This window comes from Lissotriton vulgaris, chromosome 9 (assembly GCF_964263255.1).
Source record: "Lissotriton vulgaris chromosome 9, aLisVul1.2, whole genome shotgun sequence".
Lineage (NCBI taxonomy): Eukaryota > Metazoa > Chordata > Amphibia > Caudata > Salamandridae > Lissotriton > Lissotriton vulgaris.
The window spans coordinates 82,538,389-82,550,585 of record NC_141697.1 but is presented as its reverse complement, the minus strand read 5'-3'; the positions used below and the strand labels follow the sequence as shown (position 1 = coordinate 82,550,585).

At 42.5% G+C, this 12,197-nt stretch overlaps 1 protein-coding gene across 1 annotated transcript in view; it reads left to right on the top strand.

Moving 5' to 3' along the window:
• Window positions 1–5,713, top strand: part of GPX2 (glutathione peroxidase 2) — a 39,211-nt gene extending 33,498 nt beyond the window's left edge. Inside the window, exon 2 of the mRNA XM_086936572.1 lies at window positions 4,894–5,713. Within this exon, the coding sequence (XP_086792698.1) occupies window positions 4,894–5,244 (351 nt within the window). The 3' untranslated portion in view covers window positions 5,245–5,713. The remainder of the gene's footprint in view (window positions 1–4,893) is intronic.
• Window positions 5,714–12,197: the final 6,484 nt, after the last annotated feature.

Below are 12,197 nucleotides of genomic sequence, written 5' to 3'. Positions count from 1 at the left end.
TGGGGAAGAGTAGCACCCTGTTGTTAGAGGTTGCCTAGGGAAGTACTCTGTGGAGTGAAGTAAGGGAAGAAGAGAAGTACAGTGTCTCAAGAGGTTGCAAGGGGAGGTATCCTGTGTTGTGAAAATGGGGTGAATTCTAATACCAGGTGTGTTGTGGGTGATAGCACAGTGCTTCATTAGAGCTGGTGTTTGCTGGTCGGTCCCACCCGCACCTATTTTTGGGGATCAGCACTACTTTTCTGCATCAGACATTTACAGAGCGCAAGAGAGGGAAACCATACAAAGGGGCATATGTACAAGGAAATGTTGGAGCTGCACCAAATTTAGCTGTGCAACGCTCTGACATTTCCAAAACGCAGGGATGCACCATATTTACAACAATACAACGCGCCCCTTGTTTTCCCTAGGGCTGGCGCTAAAATGAGCTGCCTATTGCCAATGCAGACACCCGTGTACCATAGTGCAAGGATGCCGACATTGCAGGGAATGATTGTTTATGTGCAGGAACAATCAATAATGCCGATTTGTTACTTATTTGTGTGCTGCAGAATACAGCAGACCTAGAAGTTGCAAATTGTCCTTATTTAAGGATTGTTTATGGTCAGGAAGTAACACCTTCACGCGCATAAACAATCATTACTGGCATTTTGCTCTTTCTATGTGTGCTGCAGAATGCAGCACACATAGAAAAAACAAAAACGAGGAGAACTAAAAGTATTTCTCCTCGTTTCGCCATCCTAGTGCCTGCTCTTGCATGGCGTTAGTTTTTGGTAGAGCCTCAGACTTACAGATTCTTGTAAATCTGGGGCAGTGTAAAAAGCAATAGGTGTTTCGGTGGAACGCCCACAGCAACACCCATTACACATCCCTGTCACGCAGAGACCTACATGAAAGGGTCTAATATTTACAAAGCAACGTTAAGACACAAAAACTTGCTTAACGCCACTTTGTAAATATTATTATTATTATTATTATTATTATTATTATTATTTGGAATCTTGTATAGCGCAAGGTTACCCTCGGGCATCCCAGCACTCGTTAATGACTCAAGGGAATGGAGCTAAGAAGACTGCATTAAGCGGGGAACAGGTGGGTCTTAGTAGCTTTCGGAACCAAATAGTACCAGTCTCTATCCGTAGATTCAATGGCAGCGCATTCCATAACTTGGCTGCGTTCACCGAGAATCTTCTACCGCCCGTCTGGGCTCTTTTCACTCTGGCCACTTGTAACAGAGATTCATGGTCAGAGCGTAGGGCTCTAGTAGCCTTGTAAGGGAGCACCATATTACCTAAGATGGGAGGACCCTTCCCCCTCAGGATTTTATGAGCCGTACAGAGAGATTTACATTTTATCCTCTCCCGTACCGGAAGCCAATGCAATGCTCTTAATGCCGGTTTTGCTGACTGTCTCCTTGGAATATTCATCAGCAGCCTTGCTGCTGCGTTCTGCACTTGTTGGAGTTTGTTGAGCGTTGCTTCCGGAGCGCCCAAAAAAAGCGCATTGCTATAATCCAACCTAGAGACAATCAGCCCCTGGATAAGAAGTTTCCTGGAGGTCGGAGGGAGAAGGGGTAAGATCTTACGGGCTGATTGGAGCAGAGCAAAACAGGCTCCGGCGTTTTTTTTTGCATGGGTCTTAAAAGACAGCTCTTGTTCAAGCCACATACCCAGGCTTTTGATCTCCTTTTTGGGGCTTGGAGGATCGCCAAGACAACTCGGCCAGCTGCCTGGCGGCAGAGAAGGCCCCGCATGTCCCAGCAACATCAGCTCTGTTTTAGAGCCGTTCAGTTTTAATGCTGAATTGCCCATGTATACACCTTGGACAAGCAGGAGTGCAACAGGTCCGGATGATCCACCAATTGGGAAAGGGCCACCACCAACTGGGTATCATCAGCGTAGCTGATAATTTTGATACCCAGTGGTGCCACCACATCCTCCAATGGTGCCATACAGACATTAAACAATGTGGGGCTCAGAGAGGAGCCCTGAGGCACACCACATTGAAGGAGGATGGGGCAGATTGTGCACTACCTTCCCAGACTTGGTAGGTTCGATGGTGCAGAAAAGACGCGAGCCACTTTAAGGCCATTCCAGTCAGGCCTACCACTGACAATCGCTGGAGCAACACCTGATGGTTTACGGTGTCAAAAGCCGCAATAAGGTCCAGGAGGATCACTGCCACCGATCCTCCTGAATCCAGAATGCTCCTGGCTTCTTCCACGACTGCCAGAAGGGCAGTATCAGTGCCTTGGCCCGGCCTGAATCCCGTTTGAGAATTCCGTAACAAGCCTTTGGACTCCAGGAACTGTGACAGTCGCCTGTTCACCAGTCTCTCCGCGATCTTACCGAACCCGGGCAGCAAGGAAATCGGTCTGAAATTAGCCAGGTCCGATGGATCTAGACCGGGCTTTTTCAGAAGGGCCTTTACAACCTCTTTTTTCCAACTGGGTGGAACCACTCCCTGCGCAAGAGATGCATTGATAAGATCTGTTACTGGAGCAGCAATAGTAGTTGCTATCTGCTTCAGGTATCTCATCGGAACAGGATCCCTAGGCGAACCACTCTTCATGGCCCCTAGAACCTTGAGAACTTCGTCAGTGGTCACTGGACCAAAGACGTCAAGCTTGATCTGAACATCACCTCGCTGTTCGCCTATATCTGATTCCTGGGCTGGTCGTGGTAAGGAACTTACGATGTTTTCTACTTTCATGTGAAAGTAGTTGGCCAGTTCCTTACATTTCTTTTGAGGACTCTCATGGCTCACTGGCGGTTCCGGAGTTTTCAAAAGGTCTCTAAAGACCTTGAAGGACTCTCTAGAGGAGTTAGCCGAGTTGCCAATTCTCTCCTCATAGAACTTGGCTTTGGCGTGATGAGCGGCTTTATATCCTCTGATTGCCGTACGATACTCATTCCGGGTTGCCTCTCCCCAATCCTTTCTCCAAATCCTCTCTAATATGGAGCAAGGCATTGCGCCACAGGAACACCGTGAAAAGTGACGTTCCTGTGGCGTGATGCTTTTGTAAATATGCCCCAAAGTTTTCAGACGGAGGAAGCTAAAGACATAAAAATTGTCACAAGGGAAGAAAGCAGGAACCTGCAAGAGTGAGATAAAGGGGCAGGGAGTGTTTAGTAGTGACCTAAAGAAGCATGAGGTGGATTTAAGAATTCAGTCTTGTTATTCAGCGCACCAACCTTTAATGGCAGGGACCACAGGATTCTGATCAGAGCTTTGGGCACCAGCACTCAGTGTTGGATACCATGTGTAGTCTGAGACCGGTCGTCATTCTGTACAAATGGGAAGATTGGGCAGGTGGGTGGAACAGAAGGCAGAGGACACCTGAGATTGATTCATGGTGCATATAATAGAGTATGTCAGTGTTGTGATTGAATTGTAGTGTTTGATGTCGCTCTATTGTGTTGGAGGTGGGCACACTTCTTTGCTTTTGATGTGGTCTTGTGTCAATAATGGCATTGCTGGGCAGCTCTAGTGTTTGATTGTTGTGTCAGATGTATTTTAGTATGCGTCTAGTGGAGGTTGTTGTCATTGTGTTTGCAGGTTGTCCCCTCTTTTTCTGGTGAGATTTCCGATCGGCATGGGGTTGGGTGCAGAATAAATGATTTCTTCAGCCTGGTACTTGGTCCTGTTGGTTTGGCCAGCTAGTGTGACTCGTCGTGGGGCGTGCCATAGTACTGGGATGCATTTTTATGTGCTGCCTATGGAGATTGCATGAGAGTTTGTTTCGCTGTGTCATTTAATAAAGTGAGGTGGATGCCTGGGGACATTGTATTGAGTGTAGTTGTGATGACAGGTTTTGTGATGGAGTCTGGTCAAGGGAATTTTGAGTTGAGGTGCCTTAGAGTTAGATTTTCAGTTTGTGTTTTGTTCTGTGACATGAATGTGCATATTTAGGGATGTCTGGGAAACTCTTGTAGAAGGAAATCTGTGGGTTCCTTGCCCTGGCTGTCCTGTGACCTGGCACTTGTGACAACATGTCTTGTGAGTTTAATTGTTGTGAGAATTCGTTGTGAGTGTGTAGACATGTGGTGGCAACGCGTGATGTCCAAGGAGGCCGCAAGACCTGGACATCTTGGACCATAGTGCAGTGATAGTCATAACCTAGTTGTTGTCTCGTTTCTTTTTTTTTTTTTGCATGAGGTGTGCGGAGCCTCGTGTCTTGAACAGTTGCAGAATTTCCGTGACTGCTATCTGTTGTCTTTGTATGTCTGTGTGGGGATTGGAGAGTTTAACAGTTTGTTGTTGGGTGAATGGGTAAGCTAGACATGTTGGCAATTAGGTAATTGTGAATTATTGTCCCTGTACTTTCAGTGCAAGGCAATGGCTATTCTTTGTTTGTTGTTCAGAGGAAAGGGAGGTGTGCAGAATCCTCTGTGTCTGAGCTGGTGTCTGGAATGCTGAGAGTGAATGATGTAATTGAATGTTGGTGTGTGGTCTGCGGTGCAACGTAGGACAGATGGAGAGAGGATGTAACCTTGAGAGTAACTACCTGCTGCTGCTGTAACCTAGGAAACCAAAATGAAATAGGGACCTCACCTCTCACTTGAACGGCTCCAGGGATTTGTATGAAGACCCTGCACACTGTCTTCAACATAACCATACCACTGGTCATATTGTTGATGACCCATGGATGGATTAGGAAATTGTCTTTTTTTAAACAGTTTATTCAGATGAACACCCTCTTAAGTGTGGCCGGATCATTTTAATGGAAAATCAAGGACAGGATAATTGGATGCTAGTGTGTTTTAGAGCAATAGGAGTACTTTAACTTAGTTTCCTTTGGAAACCTGTTTCTGTAACAATTACATGTATGATTTAATATATTAAAAATTCTTATTATATTGATTGTTCTTAACGTCATTTATTTTTCTCTGACAGGAAAACTGTACGAATGAAGAAATCCTAAAATCCCTAAAATATGTCCGCCCGGGACATGGATTTGAACCCAATTTCACCCTCTTTCAAAAATGTGATGTTAATGGCAGGGATACTCACCCAGTCTTCTCTTATCTGAAGGACAAAATGGCTGCCCCCGATGACAATTCCGCCTCCCTCATCACAGATCCGAAATTCATTGTCTGGAGCCCAGTCCAAAGAGCAGACGTCTCCTGGAACTTTGAGAAATTCCTAATTGGGCCAGAGGGAGAGGCCTTCAAACGCTACAGCAAGGACTTTCAAACGATAAATATCGAACCCGACATCCAACGACTGTTGAAACTTGCCAAATAGGAATGCGATCTGCTTATGAGAATCATGCAAAGAGTCTTTCCCAGGCACTGTTATGTCATCAGGGATCGCCCTTGCTAAAATGAGTAATAATGAAAAATGTGGTTTCTGGAAGTAAATCTGTAGGAGAATCCACTGGCTGAATGTTCTCCAACACGCTTCCACCATGGTGGAGGAAATGCCATCCATGAGCAGGAAGAAACAGGATCACATTTAATCCCAAGAATTCCCAATGAGCCAGTCCACATCTGATAAAAAACTTTGGAAATTGGGCAACTTTTGTGATATATATAATGTACTTTTCCATGCATGATCCAAGTATTGCTGAGTGACATTTAGTAAATGCTGTGGAACAGTTTCTGGATTGTAGATAGTTACTTGATGAAAGTATTCTTCTAACCCTTGTGGGGAGAGTACCGGAAGGTTGTAACTGGGCTATATTCCTAGATGTCGCTGTTCTCTGCATTTTGAGTTTTGGATGGAATAAATTACACTTTGTTGACACACCCTTCCCTGTGAAAGATTTCTGTGTCCACTCGTTAGAAAGGCTAAAAAACATACTCCAGAAGCAGCCTTACTGCGGTCTGTTGTTCATTTACATGATCCGTCGCAAAAGCCATTGAGTACATTGCAACATATGTGTGTTACCGAAACCTGTGATGGTCATCAATAGCAGTGAGTCCCCATTTGTGATGTATCTCATGAGTACTGCAGAGGGAGGTCAGAATGTAACACCTGATTAGAAATCAAAAGCTGAATTTTCCAAAATCCCCTTTCTGGCCTACATGTCAGATGCAGATACTACATAACAAATGCGCCAGGACACTTCGAGTGCTTAGAAAAGCCCTTTACAATGACATAAACTGACTTCATCTCATCCAGAACGACAATTACATCATAAACGCATAGGGCGCACATTCCTAAAGTCTATGAATGTTTAACTTAAAATCATTAATATCTGGTCTTTATAATGAATGTAAAATATTGGAGGCAAAAATAACAATTTCTCTGTTTTGTCTCAGAAAAAAAGATGTTATTAAAGACAAAGAGGCGAGTATAGTTATGATTCAGTCAGAACACAAGCATGAAAACTTCCACCACTAATGGGACTACAGTTGACAAGGAACTTGAGGCCAAATGTACAAAGCCATTAAGTGATCCCAAATCCTGTGACTCACTAAATCACAGGATTTGCAATCTATAAATGGCTTTTTCGAATGTAGTAATTAGTTGTTTTTTTTCAGTAACAAGGTTGCTGAATCAGAAGTTGGTTTTAGAAGGTCATAACAAATTACTATATTGGAGCAGTGTGTTTAGGGTGTCCCTTCATAATAGTGATTTATGTTAGGTATCAGTATTTTGCACTAGAAATCCGGTCACAAAGCATTGAAATGTTACTGACTCCTCACATGGAGCCAAATGGAAGGGGTCCTTCCCCCTCTGTAAGTGCAAAATGTAAGTGGGGTAGACAGTAGGCAGTGGTCCAGGGTAACACTGTCTATTCTCAAACAAACTTTTAAGCAGTTTAAAATGTAATTTTTTCAAACTCAGTCCCATTTAATTTGAAGGAAAACAAGCTACATTTAAAAAGAATATACTTAAAAAGCAGTCACAGACATGGTGGTCTGCAAACTGCCACAGGCCATCACCCCTGTGATGGTCACCAATCGTAGTGAGTCGCCATTTGCATTTTACCTCATAAGTACTGCTGAGGTAGGTTGGAATTGTGAAGCCCCCAAAATTTGACATTTTTTGAACAGACCTCTTAGTACATAGCTTGGTTTGCAAAATTAAATAATGGCCCCTTACCCCCTCTTGCGGACGTCTAGGGTCACCATCTGCCCATACCCACCTTAGCACCAGATCTGCAAGATGACACACCAGCAAACAAGTTCCAGAAGTTGTCAAACAGGGGTAGTGTCGAGCAATAGCACTTCAACAACCCACTGACAAGGGTATATCACCCCTTTGTCTCATGAAGTTGTTGTCCTTTCCCTCGAAAAGGAAGGTCAGAGCCCAGCAAAAACAAAGGATGGCACAACTGCACCCAATCACAATATGAATCCTTTTTATGCCATTAGCCCTGCAATACCCTGTAACTCCCACAAATTCATAAAGATTCCAATCAGAAAGTAACATTGACAAGACACCTCTTGACAGTTGATATAGTACACACCCCTGAAGAATTAGTCTCATTCTCCCTCTACTTCGCATCTGGCAGTGATGCCCAACATACACGAAATTTATAGTCTTCCATCATAATTTATACAGGACACATGTTCCCCTACCCATAAAAGCCCAGTTTGGGTAGTAGAAGAATTACTTTGCGATGATTCCTGTTGCGCAAGTCACATGGAGAGAACCAGAAAGCCTGCTGAGAAGTCTCAACACCTCTGTGAGCAGCTGAGATCTGTAAAGTAAAGTAGAGGTATACTGAAACAATCTCTTCCCTCCAATCCATACAACCCTCCATTCCATACTGGAAAATTCTAAGACAACAGGGAAGTACAAAGGAGTCCACATATTTCACATTAAAGATTTCACCATACTGCAAAGACCTTGAATGCAGGTTTTCAGAAGCACAGAGGGGGAAATTTACAACAGTGGGACTTTTGCGCCGCTGGAACATCACTTTTGTGATGTGCGGGGAACGGGATTTTGATATCAATTTATAATTATGATAAATTTAATAAAGAATCCCATTCATCTGTTTTGGACCGCTTTTATCTGTACTTGAGGAAAGGACCACCCCCGCATTGGTTAGACAAACCCCATTAACTGACGCCACTCTGAAGAACCACTTACAACTGATGAAGTTTCAAAAGTTTATATAAAGATTAATTTGAATACGATACAATCCACTCAGGATAAAATCTCAAAAGAATACAATATACATAATCAATTAGTATATCAGTCGCTTTAAGCTTCGGTGTGAAGTGGTTCCTTCTGTGGCATCTGCAGTAAGATAAAAACAATAATCGAATTAAAACTGTCCCTACTCTATGCTATGTGACAACCCTACTTCGCAAGTTTCTCTTCCCTAAAAAGGTGTCAGCAGTTTGACTTCCAAAGAAGTTCAAACTCTCTTTAGCCTCTAAAGGAAATCTTAAGTTTCAGAAGCAGTACCCTATCTGCCTACCCATCCGCTCTCTAAGGGTCCTCGGCTTACTGCTCCCTTGCGCTCTGATGTCTCAGCGCATCTGCTCAAGGCATCTACCCTTCGCCCTTCTCTCTCTGAGTTCCCTGCTGGGCTGTTCGCTATCTTATCCCCGGGGTGCTGTCCCTAAAATACACAATCACCGTGTGAATGGAACGCCCCTTGACGCCCACCACGGACTTTCCCCGATGATGTCAACTTCCTGCTTCTTCCATTGGTCACTCCTCGCGTCGTCCGTTAAGTTGACCCTTCTCCTTTGGATGTCATCTTCATCATTTCATCTTCGACATTTATCGATTCTTTCAGATCATGTAACATAGAAACTTAGACAAGGCCTTAACTTTATGTCTCTTAACTTGACCCTGCTAGGTCCTGTGAATGGTCTTGTCAAAACATAGTCCACATTCAAAGTGTCTCTCCTCACGTTCGAGCAATAAGCTCCGTCCGGCATTGTCACCTTAAATCTAACAAGTGCTAGACTTCTCGGCTCTCACGTCCACATCAAGCTATTTACGACCTTCACAAGACCACTAAATTACATTTCATGTGACTATGCTCCTTCGAGCTCTTGACCAGTTAGGTTATATACATAAATGACCTAAACCTCTTCTAACATTCCTACAAAAGCCTCTACACAGTATAACCTTTGGCATACATTTATATATTCGTATTTTAGCAAAAGCCTTAGTTATACTTAAACATTCTACATCAAATACATGAAATACATATAATACGACTACATAGAATATAACCTATGCATTTTCCTTGGTTACATCTTTACGTGAGTTCTTTTACATTTATCCACGTTTCTCCACGTTTACGTCTTTCCACATTATTTTCTCGCCGCTTTTCCCCAATGCAAAGTTACACATTTAAAGTTGCACACGTACACGAATTCTACTGTGCACGTTCTACATTTCATATACATTTATACACATTTCTATACGTTTACCCTTCATGTATACGGGTCTTCTAAACCTAATGCATCCTAATGTGTGAATACATTTACATTTCCTATATCATGTTATCACGTTCGTTGGCCTTTATGCTATAGTCGCCAACTTTACATTACGATATGTTTTTCATTCCTACGTTTATAACATACATGTCTAAATATGGCTACTATATACTTTGTATTTAAATTGCGCTCTCTCAGTTCCCCCCTTTGATGACTTTTAGGAGTCATCACTAAAAGCAATTTGAATACATCCCTTATATAGAACTAGTTACATCAGTTCCCCTTTTTATCGACTCAAGTGTTCTCAGACTTTTATACTGTTGATCTTGTAGAACAGCTAGTCTCCTTTCTTGGTCTCTCATCGATCTTTGTAACTGGTTCGACCTATACCATTTATACAATTTTACTAATCCTAATAAGGTAATTATACAAATTAATACTATTAATACAGGCTTTAAAATGTACCAAACTATACCTTTGCCTATATTAGCAAACCAACTTCCAACCTTTCCCACTCCATTTCCTACTTTTTCCCAGACATTTATTTTTGATAAATCTTCAATTTCTTGATGAATCCGTGTAATGTTCTGTATGACTTTCTCAAGTGGTTTTGAATTATCAGGAATATAAGTACAACATTCCTGAACTTTCAAAGCTTTACAAACTCCGCCTTCTTTTGCTAATATTACATCTAAAGCAAGTCTGTTTTGTAAAACCATTGCTCTAATCGACTGCATTTCACCCTCTACTAACATTAATGATCTTGCAGTGCTGGCAGACAATCTATCCACGACTGTCGCTAACCTTCTAATCTTAACATCGTTAAGAATCAAACCTAACAATGGAAACATCGCTCCAAATACATCTCCTACTACTTCTGCATCTCCTACTTCCCTTTTCGTTCTCCTCGAAACCTTTCCTTCTATTTTCGCTAAATCCTTTGCATGATATATTTTGGGGGTTGACAATTGCCAAGTAACACGAACCATACCAATTATCTGGAAGTTTTACATAGGCATTTCTCCCACATACAAAATACACATTCGGAATAGCTTGCATCCCTTTCATAAAATCCTTTGTGTAGTACTCTAGTCTAAAAGAGTGCTCACAACTAACTTCACCTACAAATTCACTCTCGTAATACGTTTTGCTTCGAGTTAAACATAACTTTCCTTTCTGCGTTCTATCCAATGCTATTGGACCATTGCTACCTTTCTTTTTGTGTGTCTTCTCTTCTTCGGTCCAATCTGTTTTCCATTGCCCTGACATTTTTAGAATCTTCTGCCGTCTGCATCGATCATCTACTTGTGCTATAAACCTTTTCTCTACTTCTGATACTTTGCAAGTCAGATTATTTCTACGTGCATATGATGTATCTAATGTGTCCCAAGGAAGAAAGAATTTAGCCAGTCTATCTTCCTTTTTGTAATAGTCCCACTTATTCATTTGCTTATAATTCGGAACTTCAGGCAGTACCGAATCATAATTTGAAAAGTAGTACTCAAACCCTTCTCTACCATAAAATATACTAAGCAGTAAACTACATGTTATCCCATAAGTCAATGGGAGATGGTGATACCTAATGCCTTCATCTACAGAAGCCGGCAATTGCATACAAACGTAGCAATCCTTGGCCTCCATGGCATCGATATATTCGTATAACAGTTTAGCATATGCATTTGACCTAAAGTTTCCCTGTGACTCGTCTACGTGTAATCTACGAGCTTCATCTGCAAGTAACGCCTTTTCACGTATAACAGTGCTCTCCTCCTTCTTTCCCACAAGAGCAGGTTTCAAAGTCGTTACTGTTTTCACTTTTGCTATACTTTTATCGTTTTCAAGGCCTGTCATGTAAGATATCGTTACTACTATGATTATGAGAAATATCACTATTGCTATAAGTGTACCTACTATACATCTAGCTTTTCTGTTTGGGTTGCCGTTCTCCATGTTATCAAAACAGGGTACCTCGTTCTCCAGCGAAAGTTCTCTTTCCAGTCTTTGGTTGCTTGTTTGCTTTCACAGTCCTTAAAGTGCTTTTTATTAACAGGTATCTTTCACAACAATGTCTTTTTCTTTTCTTAGCAACAGACAACCCTAGCCCTTCTCCGTCCTCTAAATGTAATCCCTAAATTTATTCTTCTTTCCACTCGGCGCTAGGTTATCTTCTTCTTTATAACATAAGAAAAAGTCTTTTATGCATCAACAATTATTTTCGGACCTGCAGCTTTCACAACAATGATCAATAATTCAAAGCGAATAACTTTTTCTTCTTCTTCTGTCATTTGCCGACCAACTGTTGGAAATTGTAGTCTTTTCAACACTAGATCTTGAATTTTGCTCAAACGTGGGGGTCGGGGAAGTGTGAAAGTCAGTAACCCCTCAGTCTCAAGCCCAGGCGCCACCATCCATATCTCCACTGTCACGACTGGATCGAGAGTGGTTACTTTCACACTCTTCACTCTCCCAGATTTCTGTCCCCAATACATCTGCTAGATAAGTCCACTCTGGGGTGGCGTACCTTCTGCAGGGCACACGTACCCTTCTCGATCTTCGTGGACTCTCAGTTCCTGAATCTGTCGTCTCTTCCTCCTGATCCGATTCTTCAGCGATCGGGGCAAGAGTTCTTTCCTTTTTCCTTTCCGAACTTGGCCTTTTCCTTCTTTCCGGCCAACTGGCTTCTTTGCTTTCCGTCTTTCCGCTCCTTGTTCCAGGACCTGTCTCTTGGTCCCTCTCAGTTTGCTCGATATCTGTGTCGGATTCCCAATTACTTTCTTCTCCGGAGGCAACTTCGGTCCCACTCGTGTCCTGACCTTCGTCGCCCTGTTCCAACACAGTTTC